General features: G+C 47.9%; 10 protein-coding genes across 10 annotated transcripts; 1 reads left to right on the top strand and 9 right to left on the bottom strand.

Annotated features, from left to right (window-relative positions):
• Positions 1-263: 263 nt before the first annotated feature.
• On the bottom strand, positions 264-2,581 carry E1B28_003410 (uncharacterized protein; the record flags this gene model as incomplete). The annotated part of the gene is made up of 5 exons (XM_043160392.1): positions 264-828; positions 880-1,249; positions 1,302-1,538; positions 1,592-2,473; positions 2,533-2,581. The coding sequence occupies 5 exons, from the start codon at positions 2,579-2,581 to the stop codon at positions 264-266; spliced, it is 2,103 nt and encodes a 700-aa protein (XP_043002348.1).
• A 464-nt stretch (positions 2,582-3,045) lies between these two features.
• Positions 3,046-3,758, bottom strand: E1B28_003409 (uncharacterized protein; the record flags this gene model as incomplete). The annotated part of the gene is made up of 2 exons (XM_043160391.1): positions 3,046-3,591; positions 3,663-3,758. The coding sequence occupies 2 exons, from the start codon at positions 3,756-3,758 to the stop codon at positions 3,046-3,048; spliced, it is 642 nt and encodes a 213-aa protein (XP_043002347.1).
• A 1,561-nt stretch (positions 3,759-5,319) lies between these two features.
• On the bottom strand, positions 5,320-6,884 carry E1B28_003408 (uncharacterized protein; the record flags this gene model as incomplete). The annotated part of the gene is made up of 6 exons (XM_043160390.1): positions 5,320-6,141; positions 6,196-6,271; positions 6,331-6,391; positions 6,451-6,596; positions 6,656-6,756; positions 6,813-6,884. The coding sequence occupies 6 exons, from the start codon at positions 6,882-6,884 to the stop codon at positions 5,320-5,322; spliced, it is 1,278 nt and encodes a 425-aa protein (XP_043002346.1).
• A 738-nt stretch (positions 6,885-7,622) lies between these two features.
• E1B28_003407 (uncharacterized protein) lies at positions 7,623-7,996 on the bottom strand (the record flags this gene model as incomplete). The annotated part of the gene is made up of 2 exons (XM_043160389.1): positions 7,623-7,693; positions 7,768-7,996. The coding sequence occupies 2 exons, from the start codon at positions 7,994-7,996 to the stop codon at positions 7,623-7,625; spliced, it is 300 nt and encodes a 99-aa protein (XP_043002345.1).
• A 285-nt stretch (positions 7,997-8,281) lies between these two features.
• E1B28_003406 (uncharacterized protein) lies at positions 8,282-10,537 on the bottom strand (the record flags this gene model as incomplete). The annotated part of the gene is made up of 7 exons (XM_043160388.1): positions 10,363-10,537; positions 9,765-10,304; positions 9,608-9,708; positions 9,419-9,549; positions 9,296-9,356; positions 9,161-9,236; positions 8,282-9,100 (listed from the first exon to the last, which is right to left on the bottom strand). Exons 2-7 carry the CDS (start codon positions 9,834-9,836, stop codon positions 8,282-8,284), a joined length of 1,260 nt encoding a protein of 419 aa, XP_043002344.1. The 5' UTR covers positions 9,837-10,304; positions 10,363-10,537.
• A 2,379-nt stretch (positions 10,538-12,916) lies between these two features.
• On the bottom strand, positions 12,917-14,509 carry E1B28_003405 (uncharacterized protein; the record flags this gene model as incomplete). Its single annotated transcript, XM_043160387.1, has 6 exons — positions 12,917-13,756; positions 13,816-13,891; positions 13,950-14,010; positions 14,076-14,221; positions 14,281-14,381; positions 14,438-14,509. 6 exons carry the CDS (start codon positions 14,507-14,509, stop codon positions 12,917-12,919), a joined length of 1,296 nt encoding a protein of 431 aa, XP_043002343.1.
• A 2,349-nt stretch (positions 14,510-16,858) lies between these two features.
• E1B28_003404 (uncharacterized protein) lies at positions 16,859-17,279 on the top strand (the record flags this gene model as incomplete). The annotated part of the gene is made up of 3 exons (XM_043160386.1): positions 16,859-16,867; positions 16,921-17,124; positions 17,190-17,279. The coding sequence occupies 3 exons, from the start codon at positions 16,859-16,861 to the stop codon at positions 17,277-17,279; spliced, it is 303 nt and encodes a 100-aa protein (XP_043002342.1).
• Positions 17,280-18,848: 1,569 nt separating this feature from the next.
• Positions 18,849-19,247, bottom strand: E1B28_003403 (uncharacterized protein; the record flags this gene model as incomplete). Its single annotated transcript, XM_043160385.1, has 2 exons — positions 18,849-18,943; positions 19,013-19,247. The coding sequence occupies 2 exons, from the start codon at positions 19,245-19,247 to the stop codon at positions 18,849-18,851; spliced, it is 330 nt and encodes a 109-aa protein (XP_043002341.1).
• A 480-nt stretch (positions 19,248-19,727) lies between these two features.
• On the bottom strand, positions 19,728-20,037 carry E1B28_003402 (uncharacterized protein; the record flags this gene model as incomplete). The annotated part of the gene is made up of 2 exons (XM_043160384.1): positions 19,728-19,754; positions 19,819-20,037. The coding sequence occupies 2 exons, from the start codon at positions 20,035-20,037 to the stop codon at positions 19,728-19,730; spliced, it is 246 nt and encodes an 81-aa protein (XP_043002340.1).
• Positions 20,038-21,872: 1,835 nt separating this feature from the next.
• Positions 21,873-22,411, bottom strand: E1B28_003401 (uncharacterized protein). The gene is made up of 2 exons (XM_043160383.1): positions 22,154-22,411; positions 21,873-22,091 (listed from the first exon to the last, which is right to left on the bottom strand). The coding sequence occupies exons 1-2, from the start codon at positions 22,370-22,372 to the stop codon at positions 22,050-22,052; spliced, it is 261 nt and encodes an 86-aa protein (XP_043002339.1). The 5' UTR covers positions 22,373-22,411; the 3' UTR covers positions 21,873-22,049.
• Between the last annotated feature and the right edge of the window lie 163 nt (positions 22,412-22,574).

Raw genomic sequence — 22,574 nt, 5'->3', positions numbered from 1 at the left:
ATTGACCGGGGACCATTACTTTTACAGAGTATGATACTAAACTCTGGACCGGTTTGCTCTTTGACCTCGACTCGGAGGCTTCGTAGGGTTTTCAACTGAATAGAGTTTGAATAAAGTGGTCACCCAACGCGATGATCCAGACGGTGTTGCGTTATATATACTCTACACTTCCAAACTATTCAAACGAATCGTTGCCATTTGCTACAGGGTCTGGGATAGGACCTATATTTTCTCTTTTTTTTATATGCTAATGTTACGCCACGTTAGTGTGTCACCGAGAAGTTCAAATCAATTTGTGCTCCGTAGCGTTCCTTCACCAGCTGGGCAATATGATTTGACTTGAAGGCGCCATACCACGTCTTGGGTCTGACTTTAACTTTGTCATGAACTTCATCGTCACCATTGTGTATAGCAAGTAACTGCTGTGAGTTCTCGTCGAGGGAGAGGGGGAGGTACACGAGCCCTGAAGCCATGTGCTCCAGATTACACTCCCGCAAAGCCGCCTTTATAGCAGTGTCGGACCGTTCTACAACGAATGCGTAAACATCCTGAGGCGCCAAACCAACGTGATAGATCGCATCGTCAATCAGCACGGATACAATGCATTCATCGTCCATTTGCTCTAACGGACAAGACGGGTGCTTTTGAACAGCTTCCCATACTCCTGGGTAGTTCTTGTCAAAGAGTGATTCCGAGAGCGCTTTGCGGATTTGCTGGTTGAGTGAATACGTGGCGAATTGGACACCAGTATAATCCTTGCATTGGACATCGATCCCATCTTTGATGGATTTTAGGAATTCGTCATTACGAATGTTTGCTGTACGGAAACTAGGAGGCTTCGTCATCTACATTGTTATCCGCTGACACACAAAAACTCACTTGTCGATGAGCTCCTTCCTTGTCCATCTTGGAAGAGTTATTCTGACGATTTTGTAGTTGACCTGTTTAATCCAGGTCGGGCATTTACGGATGAGACTGAGAGAACAGGCTTGGATTAGAATCCTGTGTTCCTTGTATAGATAGACCGGGAGCGCTTGGGATGCTTCGAAATCCAGGAATACCAGTAAACGCACATGAGTATCTGATTGCTTTGGGTAGGGAAACTTTGGAAGATCCATCGTGGTATTCGCAGTGTAGACTTTATTATTGAAGAAGATATGAGTTAATTCCCCTGCCACATAGACAATGGGCTGCGTCTGTGTATGCCGCAGAGCTGCTCGCATGAGATACCAAAGCGAAACAGTTTTCCCTACAGAATAAAGTAAGTTGTGGAAGGGGCTACGAGGTATAACGCTACATGCCTATACCCGGTTGCCCAGTAATGATAACGTGCTTGCCCTCTTCCATACTTTGCTTCCACACCTGTTTGTACAGGTCCTTGAAACAAGCTCTTGGTTGAAACTGCTCCCCTTTGTTCGTCGGAAAAGAGAACAGTCCATCCAACGAGTTAGATGTATCCACGGCATCTCTGTAAAAGGTTTGCCAGTCGTCATCTGCTGTTTCGAGGGCACTAGCATCAAAGTCCCAGTTCTCCAGATCTTTTGCTTTTGTTTTAGCAGCACGTCACTGTTGGAGAAAGAATATAAAGTACCGAGGCTGTTCCCAATGTGTTCTGGCTCAGGAGTAGAGCTTACTCTCAATTTCCCCTTCTTTGTTTTCCTAGATGTCCGTAGATCCTCTTCTTCCTCCTCGCCTCTCTTTGCCCCTGCTTCCTCCTCTTTATCTGGAACAGGTACAGGGACGTCAGCATCATTGACGCCATGTGAATCAAGTTCAGCGCCAAGAGTCCGTCGACGAGCTTCACGAGCACGAGTTACGCGGACTGGAGGAGGAATGGCTACATGTGATCGAAGTGTACGAGGAGTTGATGTCGGTTCATCAACGTCCATACTCACATCTCCAGCTCCAGCTCCATGTGACCTAGTCGCACGAGAGGGTGAACTGACACTCGCAAGGGTTTCCCCTCCTCGACGAGTACTTCTGGTCTTCACAGGGCTGGTGCGGGTGGTATGAGGAATAGGAGTTATACTCTCGTTGGTAAGGGAAGCTTTGCTACGCGTGTTGTGAGTGGAAGGTTCAACCTGAGAACGCCGATTGCGGGAGGAAGGAATAGTGGCCGCCTGACGCGTCCGCTTCGCAGGTTGCTTCTCGTCCTCTTCGTCCGCTTGCTGGATGTCTTCTCCACTGTCAGTTGCCGAAGGCTGTCCGTGTTTTCTTTTGCTAGTTCTCGCACGATTTTCAACAGGTTTCTGTGGAGTTTGAGAAAACACGGGTCCCCTCCGACTCGCGGTTCGCGTTTGACTTTCTGAAGCCTTGCGTCGTGAGCCGCTAGCGGCTACCTCTTCTCTCGAGGATTGAGCTGTTTTTCGTTTCGGCGAGGTGCCAGGCGCACTCAGAGATTTTCGCGGCTTTGCGATTAATTTCGACTCGGAAGTTGTCGGTCTTTCCTCCAATTTGTTTTCGTCTACGCGTGCTGTCCATATAACAGTTTCAGCCATATGGATGTTGACGATAGCGAGGAAGCAACCGTACAAGTTTCATACTCCCCAGCGAGTCTTTTCAATTCTGCACCTCGCGTCATGTTGCCAATTCCCTCGACTCCTATGTCTCGAAGACTTCGACGAAGAGTCGTTGCCTTAAATTTTTCGAAAATTTGAGACGAACACGAGCTCCTGGTGGGTGAGGGTCAGGATGGAAAGTCAGAATTAGGGCTGTCTCGCTGAGGTTCGATCGCTCTTGCATAGGAGCCAGTGAAAAGGGGCTGATGTTCAAGCCGGCACGGGCGAGATATGTGTATGATCATACACATGGCTAGTCGTCACGCATTAAGCTTGACCGCCAGAGCCCGCAATCTGAGTTAAACTTGTGGAAGAACAACGTAAGCAGGTGGCATTTAATACGGTCGTTTATTAGGGATACAGTAGTTACATCGACAGGGCTGAGTACCGGTGAATCTACCAAAAAGAAATACAGCGAAAGCAAAAAAAAACGATCAACGTCAACTCCAAACGCAAACCCTAATTGAACCGACCCACCTCGTCGGATCTACAGAGGCGGCGCACCAACCAGTTTCACAATCGAACCCGGAACAGAGGCAATACCGTTATCACCACGAGTCGGTACTCCAATACGACTCGTCGTGGTCTTCGAGGGCGAGTGCGATTCCAGTAGTGAGGTGATAGCACCAGCCGGATCCTGAACCGACGTCGAATTAGGTGCGATCCCTCCTCCTCCTCCCGGAGGACCACCAGGACTACCAGCCCCAATCCCATTATCTCCAGAGTCACCACCAGCTTTGCCTATACCAGGAGCTGCACCCTTAGCCTCATCCTCACGATGCCGGTTCCTAGTCCCCCCAACGGCACCTCCAATAACAGCCCCAAGCACGACGAGCGTTGCAATGACGATGACGATCACTCCTTTCTTTGTACGATAAAACGGTGGCGAACGAGGCGTGGGCGTGGGCGTTAGGGAGGGCCGGGGGGTGGAAGTTCCTGCCAGTCGTTCTTTTGATGCACCTGTACCTAGTCCTCGTTCCAAATCTCGATTTGCATTTTCGTTCTTCTTCAGGATGTCGGGGTTGTAGCCTTCCTGCAAAAACAGAAAAGGGTGAGGATTGAATATTGAGAGGTAGGACTTAAGGGGGGAAGGAAACGACGCACCTGCCGCATCTGCTTTGTAGCCTTTGGAGCCTCGGCCAGCAGGCTCTGATCGTATTGACCGCCACTGTTGTGTCCATGAGTACTCGTAGAAGTCATCCTATGCCAAATCTTCCTTCGAGTGTAGTGGGTGAAAACAAAAAGGGGGATGGGATGGGCGGTGGGTAGGTAGGGTTAAAGGGGGGAAGAGTTTAGATCTCTTGTCCGAACTGTCATGTCAAGGTACAATTGCGAAAATGATTCGGCTAAGTGGGCGGATGCTTGATGGCACTGCATTGTACCGTAGACCGATAATTTGGGCCTTTCTAGAAGCAGGCCGGTTGACGTCGTGTAGCATAGATATGTAGTTGGTGATTGGTGATTGGTGGTGCAAGTGGAAGACGATTAAATTATAAAAGCGGGAGTGAAAGAAGAAGCTTGAAGAAGCCTCAGTAAAGAGCAGGCCTCCTTACATCGTTTTTGTAAGGATAGGCTCGGTTCCAGCCGTTCTCCAAAAGGGGAAGGGTTTGATGGCAAAAAAGAGGACCAAACTATCAAAAACGGATAAAATAAAAGCTGCTAACGGTTGAATAAGTTCATTTTTGACTTTACAAGACACAGCTGCCAGCAACCGTCTATATCCTTAATCTTGTGGGACTCTTCCTCAATGGATAATCTACGAGTACAGCCAGTGGATTCAAGGAGTCAAAAGCCCCGCTTTCTCGAGCGCGTTCCGCACCTCACATTCCTCGTAACAAGCCCCTCCTGAACAAGCACTTCACACTCCTGCCTTACCCCCGTAGGCTGACAATCAAACCACTCTCTCATCTCCTGTCCCTTGATAAAACCCTCCATCTCCTCCGTGCACACCATTCCGTCCCAAGCCCACCTGGGGTCGTGGTGTATTTTCGGTGAATCTCGAACATAGCATAATGCCTGCAAATGCACCGCCAGTATTACTAGCGGGTCGTCTCTTCGTTCCTTTAGCATTTCAAGGAATGGGAGGACGAATAAAGAGGTGATCCTGGGGTTGCATGCTTCTGAGAGATACCGCGACTTGTACTCGAGTGTGAGGATTTCATCTTGATACAATTTGAGAGTTGAATAGGCTGGGAAAATGTCGGGCCAGGCTATTGGGGAAGGTATTCTGTTGTCGTCCTCGGCAAGACAAATAATAAAGACATGAAAAACGAGCTCGGCACTCCAAGTTCGGTTCGATCGGGGATTGGGTAGTATGGTAGTCGGAAATGATTGGACTTAATGGTGGTTTGGCGGGCGGTCTCGAGCAAGGACATATAGTCCGAGTCGTATTTTATGCGCAGTTTAGACTCGGCGGCTAAGAATTATCGATTTATTATTCCATCGGCGAATGACAGTTAGGACCATGGAGATGAAAAAACATCAAAGACATACCGTTTGCAATATTGATGGGGGTGATAGTATGCCAACCTGTTATTCGTCCGTTCAAATTCGCTGAAAGTTATCCAGTCATTATGATTATACCAATCTGATGAAGAGCCAAAGAAGTGATGAGGCGGCGGACGAGAAAGTGGGAGCTGCATGATGAAGGGGTGACGAAAAGGGGCATCTGTATACTTGGCTAAGCCAGTTACATACATACGTGTCCTTTGAACCCCTAAAAAAATCCCCATAAGAAATAAATATATAGATCAACGAGCCGTTAGTTATTAGCACTATGTCCCCAAGACTTATAATCAGGCGGTGACCCTTCCAAATTTCCACCACTCCCACTTGCAGTTTGAGACGACACAGCCAAACTCTTCTTTCCACGAAGTAAAACAGCCGCAACCTCTTTCGCCAGAGCGTTGATATCCTCACTTCGTCCATCCCCCGACTCGACTTCCGACACATCAACGTTCACACCGGGCGCGGCATAAGGATGATGCTGATGAATCCGTTCAGAAGAAGAAACAGGTGGAACCTGAGCAACCGCTCCCTTAGTCAGATTCCCTTGACTGCCCTGGTTTCGTATATGAAAAGCCTCCAGAGCTCGTTTGTTCGACGACGAAGGTCGATCAGAGTCGTTTCTGCCATAACCATACCCGATAGAAGGCAGATTGTCTTCTGCTCTTACCGGGTAGAATTGTGTTTGAACCTTTCCCCTGAGTGTATCGGACATTCCTGAGGACGGAGGCGGGGATACCGCCCGCGGGAAGTATTGAGATTCGACTGTATGATGATCTTGTGGGCTTGGATGTGGTCGGCGGCGGCGGAGGATAAGGACGACAACGATTATGGTAGCGAAAAGTGCTACGAGGCCTGCTACAGTTCCGCCGATGATTGCTGGTGTGTGATTTGACGATGAAGTCTCTGGAATGCTGGTGGGCGAGCTAGTCGATTCTACCTTTGAAGAGACTGAAGGGAATGCGGAGTTCGTGGTCGAGGAGGAATCGCTTTGAAAAGATGCAGGGGGGCTGCCGACGATGCTAACTGGAGCTGCGGTAGCTGCTGCTCCGACACCCGTAAGGACGGTAGACACTGGCTGGGATGGAAAGTAGCAATCAGAGTTGGAAGGACACTGAGACGAAAAGCATACCGGGGGCATTCCGGTGAACGCTTTTGCTGCAGATTTGAAGTCCTCTACCATCGCTTCACCAAGTGGGTTGATTGCCCTATTCACTGCGGTGAGACGAGAATAGGAAGAGATGGGTTTGATCTCATCTAGACTCACCCAACCATCCCAGTGCTGCAATGCGGAACAGGACTCTTAACGGGGCAGTAGAACCATATTGCTAAAATAAATGTGGTTGGCAAACTTTTTTTTTCAGAAGGCACTTCGTGAACCACTCACTCGAGATATTAGTGATTTGTAGAGTCCACTCCGCAAGTTCTCCCGGATTAGTCCCTCCATCAGGAGGCACAACGACTCCACTGCTGAACCCGCCTGGGAGGGGTTCGCAAGGGGTCTCAAAAGATGTCTGAACGACACCGTGAGCTCTGCGAGGGTTCAATGAGTATCGAAAGATTTTTTGGGATCATAAAGAGCGAGATCTCACGCATCAAAGAACTGGAATTTAACAGTATCTCCCAGTCGAGCATTCACCGAGTCTGGGACGAAGAAGCTGCCTTGCCCACCGACCTTAATCGTATGCTCTGTCTAGCATTTAAGTCGATAAGTGATGTACACAAACGAAGCAGCGTGAATGAGCTTACCCCAGAGACCTGAGCTACCCCAGAGCCGGTGAACGCAAAGACGAGGAGAAGCAAGAGCAGCAATGTGGTCATGATTGTGAAAGGAAGGACATGAAACCGAAGGCGAGCCAGTGCACGGAAGGCATTTAAGTCGGAATTTGAGATCCATCACGGGTACTATGTTGGATGGTAGAATAAGGTACAGTTGTTCCATCATTGTTTTGGTGGGAGATCTTTCAGTGTAGGTGAGAGTGCAGATGACTTTTTGGGTAAAATGAACAGCCATGGCCCTGACAAAAAAAACCCCCTGGGACATGACTGGGTGGTTGGACAAACTGGATGTGGAAAGTATCAGAATTTTTTTTAATTTGACAAGATGATGAACAGGCTACTGGATGTGTTTAATTGGGCCCGCCAACGTAGGTCGTCTGTTTGATGGTCAGAAACCTTCGCAGATAGTGATTGCCATCAGGTCAACATACCAATTGGCATAAGTGAAACTCGCCACATTTAACGTCCCGTTGAATCCGCCTTGGTACGGCGTGTACCCCAAATCGTATACGAACTCCAGCATCTTCAGAGCGTATTCCATAACGCATTGGGGCTGACAGGGACGATAACTCAGTACGAGCTGTCAGAAATATGGCAGATGAGCCAGTATATCGCCTTCGAACAGTCTGGGACACTCACTTTCGATCAGTTCCGAGTCTCCGCCTTATCGCCACGACCGCAGTATGGAAGATAAGGACGGTTCACGCTCGACAATGGACAATGTGTGACCGATGCCGTTTTGACAAAGCGGTACGTACACGTACCCATCAATTCGAATTATCAGCTGTGGTCATCACGAAGGTTACGAAGAGTGAAGAAGAGACATGATCCAGCGAGAAAGCAGAGCAGAACTGAGCATGGCGAAGGGAATCGAGCAGGAACCTATCAATGACATGTTCAAGTTGGAGCTACATGGACGACGCACCTGCCGCATCTGCTTTGTAGCCTTTGTAGCCTCGTCCAGCAGGCTCTGATCGTAATGACCGCCACTGTTGTGTCCGTGAGTACTCGTAGAAGTCATCGTGTGCCTTCAAGCTGCCTTCAATTCTTGCCTTCGAGTGTGATGGTGTAACAACAAAAGGGGATGGGATGGGCAGTGGGTGACTAGGTTGGCACAGGGGAAGAGTTTTAGGCTGTCGCTGCCAAACTGTCATGTCAAGGTACAATTGCGAAAGAATGCTTTGACTGGCACATTGTGCCGTAGACCCATAGTTGAGTCTTTAGAACTTGCAGGTCGATTGACACGGTAGGTACATAGCAGAGATATGTAGTTGGTGGTGCAAGTGGAAGGTGAGGAAATTAAATAAAAGTACACGTTGTTTACTTCTTTACTTGGTAAAAGCGAGTTGTGTATAAACCAAGGCTATGTGCAAGTTCAGAATTATGTATTCGCGAATGAAGAATCCCTCAACCAGTCCACGTCAGAAACGAAGGAACCGTTAGTTAAGAGTACTATGTCCCCGAGACTTGTAATTAGGCGGTGGTCCCTCTAAATTCCCACTACTCCCACTTACACTCCCATCGTCCGTTCTGGAAGAAACTAAACTCTTCTGTCCACGAAGCAATACAGCCGCAACCTCTTTCGCCAAAGCGTTGATATCCTCACTTCTTCCGTCGCCCGGCTCGACAAGTTCTCGTTGTTCCGCCACATCAACGTTCACACCAGGTTCGGCATAAGGATGCCGCTGCTGCTGTAGCTGATGCTGATTCCGTTCAGAAGAAATAGGCACAACGGCCGTCCCCGCAGCCAAATTCCCCTGACTGTCCTGGTTTCGTATATGAAGTGCTCGTGCGTTCGACGACGTCGACGACGGTGGATCAGCATCGTTTCTACCATGACCATACCCAATAGATGGGAGATTGTCTTCTGCTCTTACTGGGTAGAATTGTGTTTGAATATTTCTCCTGAACGTATCAGACACTCCCGAAGTTGGAGGCGGGAAGTGTTGAGATTCGACTGTATGATGACCTTGTCGGCTTGTAGGGTGTGGACGTCGTCGGCGCAGGATAATGACGACGATTATGGTAGCGAAAAGTGCAACGAGGCCTGCTACAGTTCCGCCGATGATTGCTGGTGTGTGATTTGACGATGAAGTCTCTGGAACACTGGTGGACGAGCTAGTCGATTCTACCTTTGAAGAGAATGCGGAGCTCGTGGTCGAGGAGGAATCGCTTTGGAAAGGAGGGGCGCTGCCGGCGGCAACAACTGGGGTTTCGGTAGCTGCTGCTCCGACACCTGTAAAGAGAGGAGATGGTGTCTGGGATGAAAAGAAGTTATCAGAGTTTGAATCACACGTTGGGCGGGAGCATCACGATACCGGAGCTGTTCCATTGAACGCTTTTGCTGCAGATTTGAAGTCCTCTACCATCTTTTCACCGATTGGGTTAATTGCCCTATTCACTGCGGTCAGACGGGAAAAAGGAAGAGACCGGTTGATGTTGTCTGGCCTCACCCAACCATCCCAGCGCTGCAATGCGGAACAGGAATCCCAATGGGGCAGTAGAACCATATTGCTGCAAGACATGAAGTCGTGAGCTAGATTTTGTTTCAGAAGCCACTTTCGTGGACCACTCACTGGAAGTATTAGTGATTTGTAGAGTCCATTCCTCAAATTCTCCATCGGGGGGTTCAACGGCTCCGCTGCTGAATCCGCCTGGGAGGGGTTCGCAAGGGTTCTCAAACGATGTCTGAACGACACCGTGAGCTCTTTGAGGATTAAATGAGTATCACAAGGTGTTTTGGAATCATAGCGAGTGGATCTCACGCAGCAAAGAAATTGAATTTAACTGTATCTCCCAGTCGAGCATTCACCGAGTCTGGGACAAAGAAGCTGCCGTTCCGACCGACCTCAATCGTGAACATCGTCTGCCATCGAATCTATAAGCGATGTACACAACCAGAAGCAGAGCGGATGAGCTTACCCCACTGGAGACTTGAGCCATCCCAGAGCCGGTGAACGCAAAGACGAGAAGCGGGAGTAGCAATGTGGTCATGATTGTGAATAGAAGACCATGAAACCGAAGGCGAGTCAGTGTACTGAAGGCATTTAAATCGGAATTTAAGAGCCATCACGGGAACTATGTTGAACGATAGAGTAAGGACCGTTTGTTCCATCATTTTTTCGGTGGGAGACCTATCAGTAAAGATGGATCTTAGGTGGGAATGTAGACAACCTTTTTGGATAGAATGAACAGCCATGGTCCCGACAACTAAAGTTCCTGGGACAGGGATAATTGTGGAGTGGAATGAAGGAGGTTCGAAGATAGGCATAGTTTGAGGACGCCCTCTATGAAGGGAGCTAAGTATGAAGGGAGTCAAAACACACTGATCTTTTCAACGAAAAGTATAGCATGCGTTGTGCCCTGGAAACGAGACGACAGCAGGGTTTAAACTTGAAAGGAACCATACGTGGGCACGAAATCTTTCCTTTTTACCCATAGTTCATGTATCAGTATGGATTTCTTGGGTTTAGGACTAATAAGCTCACGTTCTAAAATTGTCGCAGGTATAAAAATTCACCTAGATGATCGCCGTCGTATTAGAAGCTAGCAGCACGAAAAGAGCCAGGAATATTTAACGTTGATGATTGCTTGAATTCTTGAATATTGAGGCGTAAACATCGACGGGAAGTGTAGCTGCGACGGCTCAGAGCTGTGATGGAGTAGAAAGTCGACAGTCACAGGGTGACATAGGTGACTCGCTGCCGGTCACCAAAAAAATTTCGACACACTCATCGATCGCGTTCAGTGCTCGTTTGGCCGCCATCGGCGACACGACACGAGGCATACTTAATTCTTTCTGGGCTGGGTTCGGCTAACGTGGCGAACAGAGAATACGAGTTTCTTGCAAGACGAGAGGCTGCCATTTGCGGTCAAAAGAAGCGGTCTTGCTTGTCGAGTGATGGAAGTAGTGAAAGCGGGGTTTGACACGAAAGGTGAGCGAGTATATTTCAAGAAGTCTGAGCAGTCTACTAATTTATATAGTAGGTAAATACCCGGTTCGGACGCGTACCGACCACTAGTATGTACCAGAATTATACTGGTGCATTACGATCTGCTCGCCGTAGCTGTCGCATTCGTCGTTCTCCCGCTCTCAAATGCATTCTCTCGCGTTTCTTACCCCGCCAAAAAATCTTGGCGCCCTTCCAAAGCGGAAGACATTTAGGCACGTGAAATGAACTTTGACTATAGCCGTAATAAACTGACCAGCCCTCAGGAGCGCTGTCAGCTCAGTGCACCCCTCCGCCGCCTCGTGTCCTTGTGAACATGCCTTGTCATTGTCATCGTTGGCTGGCGGAAAAGTAGGACGAGCCTAGTTGAGAATATATCGGTTCGAAGCGCACATAATCAAACTAAGGTTCAATTACGTATTGAACTGTATGCTTACGGATTAATTAATTAATAACACTGAGCTTGAACTGGTTCGGCGGAATTGCGGTTGAACCAGCTTAGAAGTAAAAGAAATAATTTGTTAAAGCAGTGCAGGATTCGAACCCACGACAGCAGGAATGATATCACTTATCTCTCTATTTATAGCATATAGGGCACGTACATATATAGAAGGCTTAACTACTACACCAGCAGGCCATCGATAGACTGTGGATACGCGGTATTATAAGGGAATTTCTAAGTGTTTCAAAATTACTTGCAGCAAGAATTCTTGCTCCATTTCTGTTATTATTGGACTAGAGAAATTCAACCTGAAGTTCGAACCATACAGAAGAACCAAATATGTTAAAACATAATGAGCTAGAGATAACCGAGTTCAACAAGGTTGAACTGGTGGCCGAGTTGAACTATGCTATGAGTTCAACCGGCCGGCAGTTCGTGGTTCATTGTTTGGTTCAACTCGACCAGTTCAACCGTGTGCGCTAAGTTGTCTGTATACATGTTTTTTTTTTTCTGTGGAGCGTTGTCAGATGACAGAGGCGAGCATAGCTGCCAGCAGCTGGGCTGACCGAAGTCGGTGCTCGATCCTCCTAATAGGTTGCAAGGGATTGAAATCTTGTTGAAATTTAGAACCACTGGGAACATCTCAGCATCAGCTGAGGCTGTCTAGCACGCAAAGCGGCTTCAAGCTCTTAGCTGACGCTTCTTCGATGTTACCCCACAGTGTGCTCACCAAATCCCCAGTCCCCGTTTGTGCATTCACTGTGCGGAGATTTTCTAGAACACTTGATAGCGTATATATCTCAATGCTGTCTCTGCCACTTCTTTCCTGTGTATTACTCCATAAGCTTTCTTGTGAAGGTAAAGTTCCATGTTGTTGCGCCTTGAACCCTAAAACGGTACCGCCGAAGCCAAAACTTTGACATCTGCAATCATATTCAAAATTGTATTCCTGCGTAATTGTGTATTAGTATACAAACCGATGTCGTCATTAACTTAGCAGTATATTGAGGGTTGAACTGCGGAGTTTTCAACTAAAGGTTGAGCTCACTAGGTCAACTTGCAGTTGAACTGTACTATTTAAGTTTAATGTTACTCTAGTATTACATGTACTGTTCTAGTTCAATATGTCTCAAACCACAGTTTGAATATTTGCGCTTCGAAGCGATTTACTCTCAACTAACCTCGTCCTGCTGTAGGCTGGCGTTTGGTGAGTCGTAATCTTTCTTGACTACTGTTGTCGTTGTCTCATTGATGTGTACAGATGCTATCACGTTCTCATCTGAAGCAGTTCCGCCACACTCCCGGCCAGTGCTCCGACTCAAGCATGCGGAATCATCTTTGATCGGCCACCAATGGTGGAAACAACACAGTCAAAGGAAATCGGACCTGGAATGGAATGGGCAGTGAGTAAGTAGGGTTGGGATGGGGAAGAGTTTCAGGTCAATCTCGTCGCCGAACCGTCAGTCAAGCTACAATCGCGAAAAATAATTCGGCTAGGGATGGAGGTTTGACTGGCACTGCATTGTGCTGTAGACTGATAATTTGGTCCTTTTAGAGGCAGAAAGATAGGCCATTGACCTTGTAGCAGAAAGACGCAGCCGGTGGTGTATTTGTTTACTTGGCAAAGCGAGTCATGAACCTAGGCTATATACGTGTCCCCAACGTACCCACACAAAAAACCGTTAGCTATTAGTACCATGTCCCCCAGACTTATAATCAGGCGGCCCTTCCAAATCCCCGCTACTCCCGTGTACACTCCCATCATCCCTTCTTTGAGAGGGTGGCACAACCAAGCTCCTCTGTCCACGAAGTAAAACACCCGCAATCTCCTTCGCCAAAGCGTTGATATCCTCACTTCGTCCGTCACCCGGCTCGACAACCTCTCGTTGTTCCGCCACATCAACGTTCACACCAGGCTCAGCATGAGGATGTTGCTGCTGCTGTAGCTGATGCTGATTCCTTTCAGAAGAAGAAATAGGTACAACAGCCGCCCCCGCAGCCAAATTCCCCTGACTGTCCTGGTTTCGTATATGAAGTGCTTGTATGTTCGACGACGACGAAGGTCGATCGGAGTCGCTTCTGCCATAACCATACCCGATTGACGGGAGATTATCTTCTGCTCTTACTGGGTAGAATTGTGTTTGAATCTTTCTCCTGGCCGTATCAGCCACTCCCGAGGATGGAGGTGGGAAGTATTGTGATTCGACTGTATGATGACCTTGTGGGCTTGAAGGACGTGGACGACGTCGGCGGAGGATAAGGACGATGACGATTATGGTAGCGAAAAGTGCTACGAGGCCTGCTACAGTTCCACCGACGATTGCTGGTGTGTGATTCGACGATGAAGTCTCTGGAACGCTGGTGGGCGAGCTAGTTGATTCTACCTTTGAAGAGAATGAAGAGAATGCCGAGCTCGTGGTGGAGGAAGAATCAGTTTGGGAAGATGGAGGGGCGCTATCGACGATAATAATTGGACTTCCGGTAGCTGCTGCTCCGACACCCGTAAGTGCAGGAGATGGTGTCTGACATGAAATGTAATCAGAGTTGGACGCACACGCTGCGACGAAAAGCATCATGATACCGGATGTGTTGCAGTGAAGGCTTTTGCTGCAGATTTGAAGTCCTCTACCATCTTTTCACCAAGTGGGTTAATTGCCCTATTTACTGCGTTCAGATGGAAATAGGAAGAGACCGGTTGATCTCGTCTAGACTCACCCAACCATCCCAGTGCTGCAATGTGAAACAGGACTCTCAACGGGGCAGTAGAACCAGATTGCTGCAAGACATGAAGTCGTGGTTAGCTGACTGTTATCTCAGAAGGCACTTTCGTAAACCACTCACTCGAAGTATTAGTGATTTGTAGAGTCCACTCCGCAAGTTGTCCCGGATCAGTTACTCCACCAGGAGGTTGAAAGACTCCACTGCTGAACCCGCCTGGGAGGGGTTCGCAAGGGGTCTCAAACGATGTCTGAACGACACCGTGAGCCCTGTGAGGATTCAACGAGCATCACAAGGTGTTTTGGAATCATAAAGAGCGAGATCTCACGCATCAAAGAACTGGAATTTAACTGTATCTCCCAGTCGAGCATTCACCGAGTCTGGGACAAAGAAGCTACCGGCCCGACCGACCTCAATCGTGAACATCGTCTGCCATCGAATCTATAAGCGATGTGCACAACCAGAAGCAGAGCGGATGAGCTTACCCCACTGGAGACTTGAGCCATCCCAGAGCCGGTGAACGCAAAGACGAGAAGCGGGAGCAGCAATGTGGTCATGATTGTGAATGGAAGACCATGAAACCGAAGGTGAGTCAGTGTATTGAAGGCATTTAAGTCGGAATTTGAGAGCCATCACGGGTAATATGTTGGACGGTAGAAAAAGGACCAATTCTTCCATCATTTTTTCGGTGGGAGATCTATCAGTGAAGATGGATCGTAGGTGAGAATGTAGACAACGTTTTGGGTAAAATGAACAGCCATGGTCCCGACAACCAAAGTTCCTGGGACAGGGATAAGTGTGGAGTGGAAATGAAGGAGATTCGAAGATAGGGAAAGTTTGAGGACGTCCTCTACGAAGGGAGTCAAAACACACTGATCTTGTCAACGAAAAGTATATCATGCGCTGTGCCCCTGGAAACGAGTCGACAGCAGGGTTCAAACTTGAAAAGAGCCATACGTGGGCACGAAATCTCTCCTTTTTACCCATGGTTCATGTATCAGTATGGATTTCTTGGGTTTGGTACTAAAAAGCTCACGTTCTAAAATTGTCGCAGGTATTAACAAAATTCACCTAGTAGATGATCATGATTTGTATTGGCAGTTATCAGCACAAACAGACCTAGGGATAGTTGTTAACGTTAATGATTGCTTAAATTCTTGAAAAGAGAGGCCTATACAACGATGTTAAAGTTCTTGATCCGCGGGGCAACGGTCATGGTGGCTAGATACGCTACAAAGGTTCTCGGGCAGGAAGGAAACACGGTGAAGCTGTAAAGTCCTGGAAACATTCTGAGCGCACTGATGATAACTCGTATACGCAGCTCTACCGGCTCGTAGCAGTCATCGATGCCTTTCGAACCCCTGAATGAAAAGGGGTAGGCAACGAAGAGAGAATGAGGATCAACTGGATGACATTTATCCGGGCATACGGCGTCTAGAGAACATAACTTGTGTCAACCTTGCGGTCGTGGGGGTGAGTATTCAAAGGTCTGATTGACCGAATCAGATAGAACCAGCACTGGTGTCAACTGTCCAGGGTCATTCTTCAGTTCTGGCATCCTCAGACTGATCGAGGCATGAACGGGACCTGAAATATATATATGAGCACTCGAATCATAGCAAACATTGCGTAGATTGACTTGGGCGGATACGACTTTGATACTGATTGCTATGTGCTGCTAAAGAGACCAGCAAACGGACCAGAAAAACTGCATACTCGACTGAGGAGCTCACCTGCCGCGCGGGAGGTACGAAGAACTGCAAGTCCTCGCGATGCTGTTGCCTAGCATGATAATACGCTTTCCAGCAGTTATCGTTGCTCTGCGGTACACTTGCTGCCAGCCAGAATTAGTTATGTATGAACAGATTCTATTGGCTAATGGGAGTCCGAATCGTCTTCGGATATCAAGAGTTGTGAATCCTCAGTCTGGGAGTATGATCTGTAAATACTACGGGTCAGTGCGTAAAGTCATTTCATGAGAGGGAACGATGCTAACCCTCCCAAGTTCCCGTTTCCGGTTGGCAGTCATTTACATGCATGTGACAACCTTTTTGCAATCTTCCCTGGGTCCATTGGAACACATGAAACGGGGTGTGGTGACTGGTGAGGGAACCAGTTTTGATCATCTTGCATCAATATTTGACTTGGTTCCCTCTGGAGCGTCAATCAAAAGTAATAGTTCCCCTGCATAGCATCACGGCGTGATAGAACAGAGTTAGAGAAAGAGAAAAAAAAGGATAGCTCAATTGATTGTCACGACGTAGTCAAATCAACGCTCGGAGTGGAAGACATGGTATCATTCTCGCAGATGGTGACGATACGTCCGCTGGTACTTTGGTGTTGGTTTGTGACACAGATAACGAAAGGGAAGTACGGAATTTCCGAGTAGGGTCCGCTTTGCAGAATAGAATGGGCTTTCTTTGTGGGATTAGCAGAGCTCCAGGATTCCCTAATCGGTGGGGGCTGAAGAGAACCGACCACGGCTCGTCGAGAGAGCACTTTTATTTCAGTTCTAGGGAGGGCGAGGGAGGGCGTTCGTTCAAGTACTAGTGGGTGTGGATTATGAATCCACGCGGATGCCGATTTTAAAGCCGAGCCCGGCAAGGTCAACTTAAACCATCATTCCACCACCATACCCAACCACGTTTCCCATGGCTCTACCGTCGATGAAGAGAAGAGACCAAGAAGCGACGACGGCTACCAACACAAACAAAAAGAGGAAGTGTAAACCCGCTTTTTCTTCCTTTCTACTAGAATCGCAAAACGAAGAAGGCTGTCATTGACAACGAAGGCCTCATTTATCGCGCGGCCAGAACAGACCGATACATTACCCAGCTTTCGATAGCGCTTTAGTCACCTATGCTTCCAATAATAAACCAACGAACGTCACCCTCAGGCAATGTAAAATGTGGCCGGTGAGTATCTTTATTTACATCGAGGTGTCATTCTTAAAGTATAAGTATAACAGCTCAACAAACGGAGGTGCGGGTTGGAGGGTCCTGAAGTGGTTCAACGACTAGGTGGCTGCTCAGTTGGAGACGTTTGCCCGCAAATGAACACCGCTGACGCGGTCACGGGTCAAGAAGAATCAGAGAGAGAAGTTCGTTCGAAACGAAACGGGCGAGGTGCTTTGGTCAGCGCCCTACGAAACGAATGTGCGCATCGAGGAAAGGCAAGTGGAATATCTCCGTTATGGTGAACTTAGGCATCCTGCTCGCTTTTCTGAATTTCTTTCAGAGTTTCTTTCAGAGTTTTGTGAAGGGAATGAAAATCCGTGATCCCACAACTTTCTCGAGTGATAGCAACGGTCTGTGTTTGCGCAGGTAGCTTCAGCGTCCTCAAGTAGTCATCGTCATCTTCCATACCGTCTTTCCTGGCTGTGAACCATCCGATCAAATTCCATGCCCTTCAATGCCACCTTCTACACGTATGCACCGCCTACCTGTCTCCCACGATCTGCTTGCAGACCTTGAACGCGCTTTACAATAATCCTAGACGCGCCGAACAGTTTAAGGTCGACGTTATAAACAAAGTTTACCGGCTTGCGTGCGAGTTGATGCAGCTTCGAGATGTTGACGAAGAAAAGCGGCCAACTTGACTTATGGAGCATTTGCAGGCATCTTTGGAATCAAGCTAGAGCTCAGTTTTATGGCAAACAGGCGAAGTCGACTAAAATATATCCAGGTTTTGGACGCCAGGACGCACGTTTCCGTGCTTCTTATAGGAATCAAGAGCCGAAATCCCAGGTTATTCCTCCTATCTTGACTCCTGTTAGACCTGTTGGTATGTCGCGCTTCGATGCACTTTACACGGATAGAGGAAGTGCGAATGGCCGATAACCGCCTGCAATACCCTGCGTTTTCTGATGGCTGTCGATGAGTGGAAAGTGACTTTTGGTGGCGTGGTCATGAACAACAACCGCGTCCTCTGTTATCAAATGTCGACACCTCATCTTGCTTGGTTTGTTGCGTATCCGAGCGACGAGTATCGACGGCTTTACACGTTGAATTGCGACTTCGCCGCTTCAAAATAAACTCTCAAGTCGCTTACGAACGCCCAAGTATTTCGTCTATAAAGGACCCAAGGGTGAACATCCCCTCGCGTCGTGTTGCTTCCGATGCCTCTATCTCCTTACACACGATAACGAACGAGCAATATAAAAAGTTGAGGTGGTCACGGTGACACCAACAAGATGAAGACCCCATCCTTTTTTGTACGACGACTCGATATCTTCGTTGTCAAGCTGTGGCCAGATGTCGCATCAACTCATGATACCTTGTGACCGTGCTCCCATCTTGCACCGCTGTGAGGAGTGTGGTGGCTGTGACGAGATAAGAGGGGGTTGGTCCCCATCAACTTCCAGGGGAACTATTGCGAGATGCTGCCATGACGGGCGAGGTTTTAACAAGAAAATCGTGTCAAGCCATTACTTGTACCCGGCTTTGCTCATGATGATTTGTGCTCGACGAACATCTCGCTCTTGGCAGATCATATTTCTTGAACTCGACATCGCGGTACATTGACGCCTGGAGTGTGACTGCACCGATTGCAAGTCTATTGGTAGGTCGCATTTGTTCTTAATTCCTCCCTTTCGAGATATACAGCAAGACTTATTGGGTTCGGCCGTATAGGGCCCATAGCAGCAGATCATTGCAATTGCTCTGCGGGAACTGACAGGCCCAAAATATACAGGTATGCATTGATATTCCCATCGGATGCAGATTACGGTAATAGAGCTGTAAAAACACACATCGCATGTCCTACAAGGTCCGTTGAGCTTATTCAAGTAGTTTTCTGGTCTCTAAATATCGCCTTCATCCATCCCAGAATCTCCGTACCTGCGCGGAACATTCCTCCTACCGTTATCGAAGTTATCTTCGAAAAACGGAAAGTAACTCACAGCCCGCGAGGAATAGCACGGAAAGTCCCAAAATCTACCTGGCTCTCTGCTAGTGTTCTAGCAGTTTTCTGAACATGCGAGTCACTCTGGACTGAAGGCCGGCTTCAAATACAAGCATGATTAGAGTGAGCTAAATGTAGGGATGAAACATTTCACTCACCACGATTGACGTCGGAGTTTCCCCTTCCAGTGTAGACGTTCTGGTCCCGCCCATGACTAATAAATTGACCGCTACCACAATAATTGTGTTGGGGACCGCCGCCGTTGTTGTTCTGCGTCCCGTAAACACGATGGTCGTTGTGGATCTGATCGCGGCCTATGTTGGAGAAAGAAGCATGGCCAATGTCCATCTCTCTCGCATTGGAAAGGATCCGTTGGCCGGAACTTGAGGGCATGGTTTCAATCAAATGAGTGAGAATCTGGGCTTAACAACTTTATCGAAACACTTCAGCGTCTAGCGATATGGTTCTGTCATGCCTGTGATCATGGGGATAAGAACGAGGCCGTCAAAGACCGCTGGAAATCGTAAAGGCGCTTGACCTCTGCTTCTTTCCAACACATCGGTGGGTTGATCTCATGAGTGTCGAAGGCATCTGATTCACGAATAAGACGGAACCCGGACGATATTCAATGATACGAAGTCACTTCTTTGCAGTCCATCCCAAGCGTAATTAAATAAGAACAAGGACAAGATAAGAACGCTCATTAAGTAAATCAGGTTGAGTATTCACTACTAGCACCCAGCCCTCAGTGCTTTATAAGTAACATCTGTACACTCTTTGCCCTAACTTTGCCTAAACTTTAAAAAAATTTCAGTATAAATCTACTACATATAATAATCTCCAAATTTGGCATGGATTCATAAATTGCATACCTCATGCGTATGCCATAGTGCACCCATCCTGCAAGCGATGGATTGATTGATTTAGAGGGAGGTTCTGAAAACGCAGTCTCGATTGAACTCACCTTCAATGGCTGAGGACCGGTGTAAAATTGTCCTGGTCCACTATTGATGTTTTGGTCCCTGCCATGGTTGATGTTCTGGCCGTCTGCATTGTAGTTGTGTTGCGCTCCCGTGCCAGTCTCGTTGTTTTGTGGTGCGCCACTGGTATTGTTGAATTGGTTGTCAATGTTTTGATAGGGCTGGGGTGGATTTTGGGGATCCGATTGAGCGTTGTCAGACATCCGAGTCAGCGTGGGGATAGAGACTTGTAAAATTGGGATCGAGGAAGGCCCACAGCCAACACTATGGGCGACATGCAGTTACTTATACGGAAAAGTAGTCAGCGTCTGAAAGCACCTCGTAGGACTCATAGGAATACTGACCTTTCCGTTTCCTGAGGCGCCGAATATCGCCACCTTTGGTCACTAGACAGTAGATGTTCAACAGCATTAGGTTCGGAGTTCTGTGTTTTCGGGAACTGGTGTTCAGCGCTTCAGCTTCATTCAGGACGTCAATCAACAACGCTCGAGAATGGTATGTTTGGTCTATTAACTACGGATGGCTCCACGAGAACTTCATGGTGTAGTCGCACAGGTTGCGCACACGTTTCCTTTGATTGATGACACCGACAACAAGGGAAAGAAACTCAGCAGAAGCCCCAGTGTCCCAGCATCATGGCGAAAGGGCATGCTGTGGCGCCAGTATTAAGGGCGAGATTTCGGCGATTCGACGGGACTGTGCTAAGAACAAGTGAATATCGATTCCGCCGAATTGGCATTAATCAAACTTGCTGTTACTGAGACGAGTACATACCGGTTGACGTCCTCAAGCTCTGCCCTACTGCCTTATCGGTTTGTGTAGTTTACGAGGACTCAAGTCGTTTTTTGGTCCGCTTTGACTGTGCGAATTTGTTTCCTTTTTTATTCTACAGATAAGATAACGCCTGATCCCTTCAACAAGTTTTTTTCCGACCTTTCGCTTCAAACCTTCTCGGTCTTTTGCAGGGCGGTTGTCTGATCATAGGATAAACACACTTACATCCGTTGTGACCTCGGACTCGTACCTGCCAGCGGGCCTTCGCTGGCCCACATACACCATATTACAAAGGTCCGCTCGAGACGATCGATTATTCAATTGCTTTCGTGCCATTTCGAAAATTACATGGAGGCGTGGAAACAACACTTGGTGTATCAAATGGCGGAAACGAGTAGGTCGTGCTATCAAGATCAGCTCGCGGCGCATTTAGGTCTGTCATAGGTTAAGGACGTATATCGAACCTGATGCATGTAAAGTAGAGTCGCACTGTTTTCAGAGGATTTCATTTGTTGTGAGCTTGGAGAACGTCGCCACAGAGGTTCTGCGAGTAGTCATTAGTCACTCGGATGAGATACTCAGTGAGGATCGCGAGGTGCCAAGCACTATAGTATAAACGACGCCAACTTGAACAAGTCCAACAGGAAGTCACTATGTCCAAGGAGTGAAAGTGTAGCTTCTTATTCCACGACAAGTGATGATAATATGGATGGCAAGATTCAGAGAGGCAACCTCGAACGCAACTTCTCTACCGTCGCAATTACTTGCGCTGCATATGGGTAAAGGCAAGGTAAAGGAACTTCGTGCGTCGACATAGCGGACAGGACAACCAGCGATACCATGCTAAGTAAATGCCTTCGTGTGAGGCACTGCTGAGCCTGAGAGCGTCCGTTTGGTTTTGCGTTGGGGAGACTGGCGGTGCAGAGATACAGCACCTGGCACGCATCTTGACTGATGAGGGAAGACCCGTATCTATAGACCTCAGATCACCGCTGGTGCGGGCCCCGGAATCTCAGTGGTGGGATTTATGCAGTACTCCTGCTTGAAATTTAGACCACGCGGTGCGAGGGAAAACTGACGAAGAAGTATCGAACTGGCCCATAAGAGTTTGACATAGCGTCCTGAAGTTCCCGAATCATGTTGTGGTGATGAGAACGAGGCCGTGGTATAACATCTGGAAGCAGTTCAAGATGTCGTAAAGGCGCTTGACTTCTGGTTCTTTGTACACATTCAACAGCACATTGGTGGCGTACGACGAGCGTTGGTCTCCGGAAAGAATCTGATTCAAGACTCCACTGCCCTGTATACATAGATAGAACCTAAACTGAACTGGACATTAAATAATACGAAACAAGTACTGTGCAGGCGCCAACGTGAACCTAAAGTCATGGTATGAAGACTCGGCCCAGTCAACGAACTTTAACGAGGTAACCTTTGCGGTTCACTTATACGGATGTGTCTGGATATGGTGGCGACCTTGATCCTGTGAAGTAATGAGTTAATTGATTCAGAAGAACCTTCAACACACCCGATGTGAGAACTCACCTGCACGGGACCAGGTCGGGCATAGAAATATCCTTGTCCGCTATTGATATTTTGGTCACCCTCGCCATGGTTGATGTTCTGACCAGGTGCATTGTAGTTATGCTGATCCCCCGAGCCAGTGCTGTTGTTTTGCGGACCACTACCGCTGTTATTGAATTGGTTGCCTATGGTTTGATAGGGCTGGTGTGGATATTGGGGAGGGAGCCGCGTGTTGGACATCGGTATGAGTTGATACTGTAGACTTGTGAATGATGTATCCAAGTCCAGGGACTATGAGGACATGCAAATACTTATACTAAAAAGCCAGCCTCGTCACTTCGTGAGAAGTAATACTGACCTTCCTGTTTTCCGGGACGCTCAATCTCGCCACCTTTGGCCACTAAAGGTCAACAGCATTAGCGTGATTGTTGACAATGTTTTT

This window comes from Marasmius oreades, chromosome 11 (genome assembly GCF_018924745.1).
Source record: "Marasmius oreades isolate 03SP1 chromosome 11, whole genome shotgun sequence".
In the NCBI taxonomy this organism is placed as follows: Eukaryota; Fungi; Basidiomycota; class Agaricomycetes; order Agaricales; family Marasmiaceae; genus Marasmius; species Marasmius oreades.
Note: the sequence above shows the minus strand (reverse complement) of the source record. Positions and strands in the feature narration are given on the sequence as shown.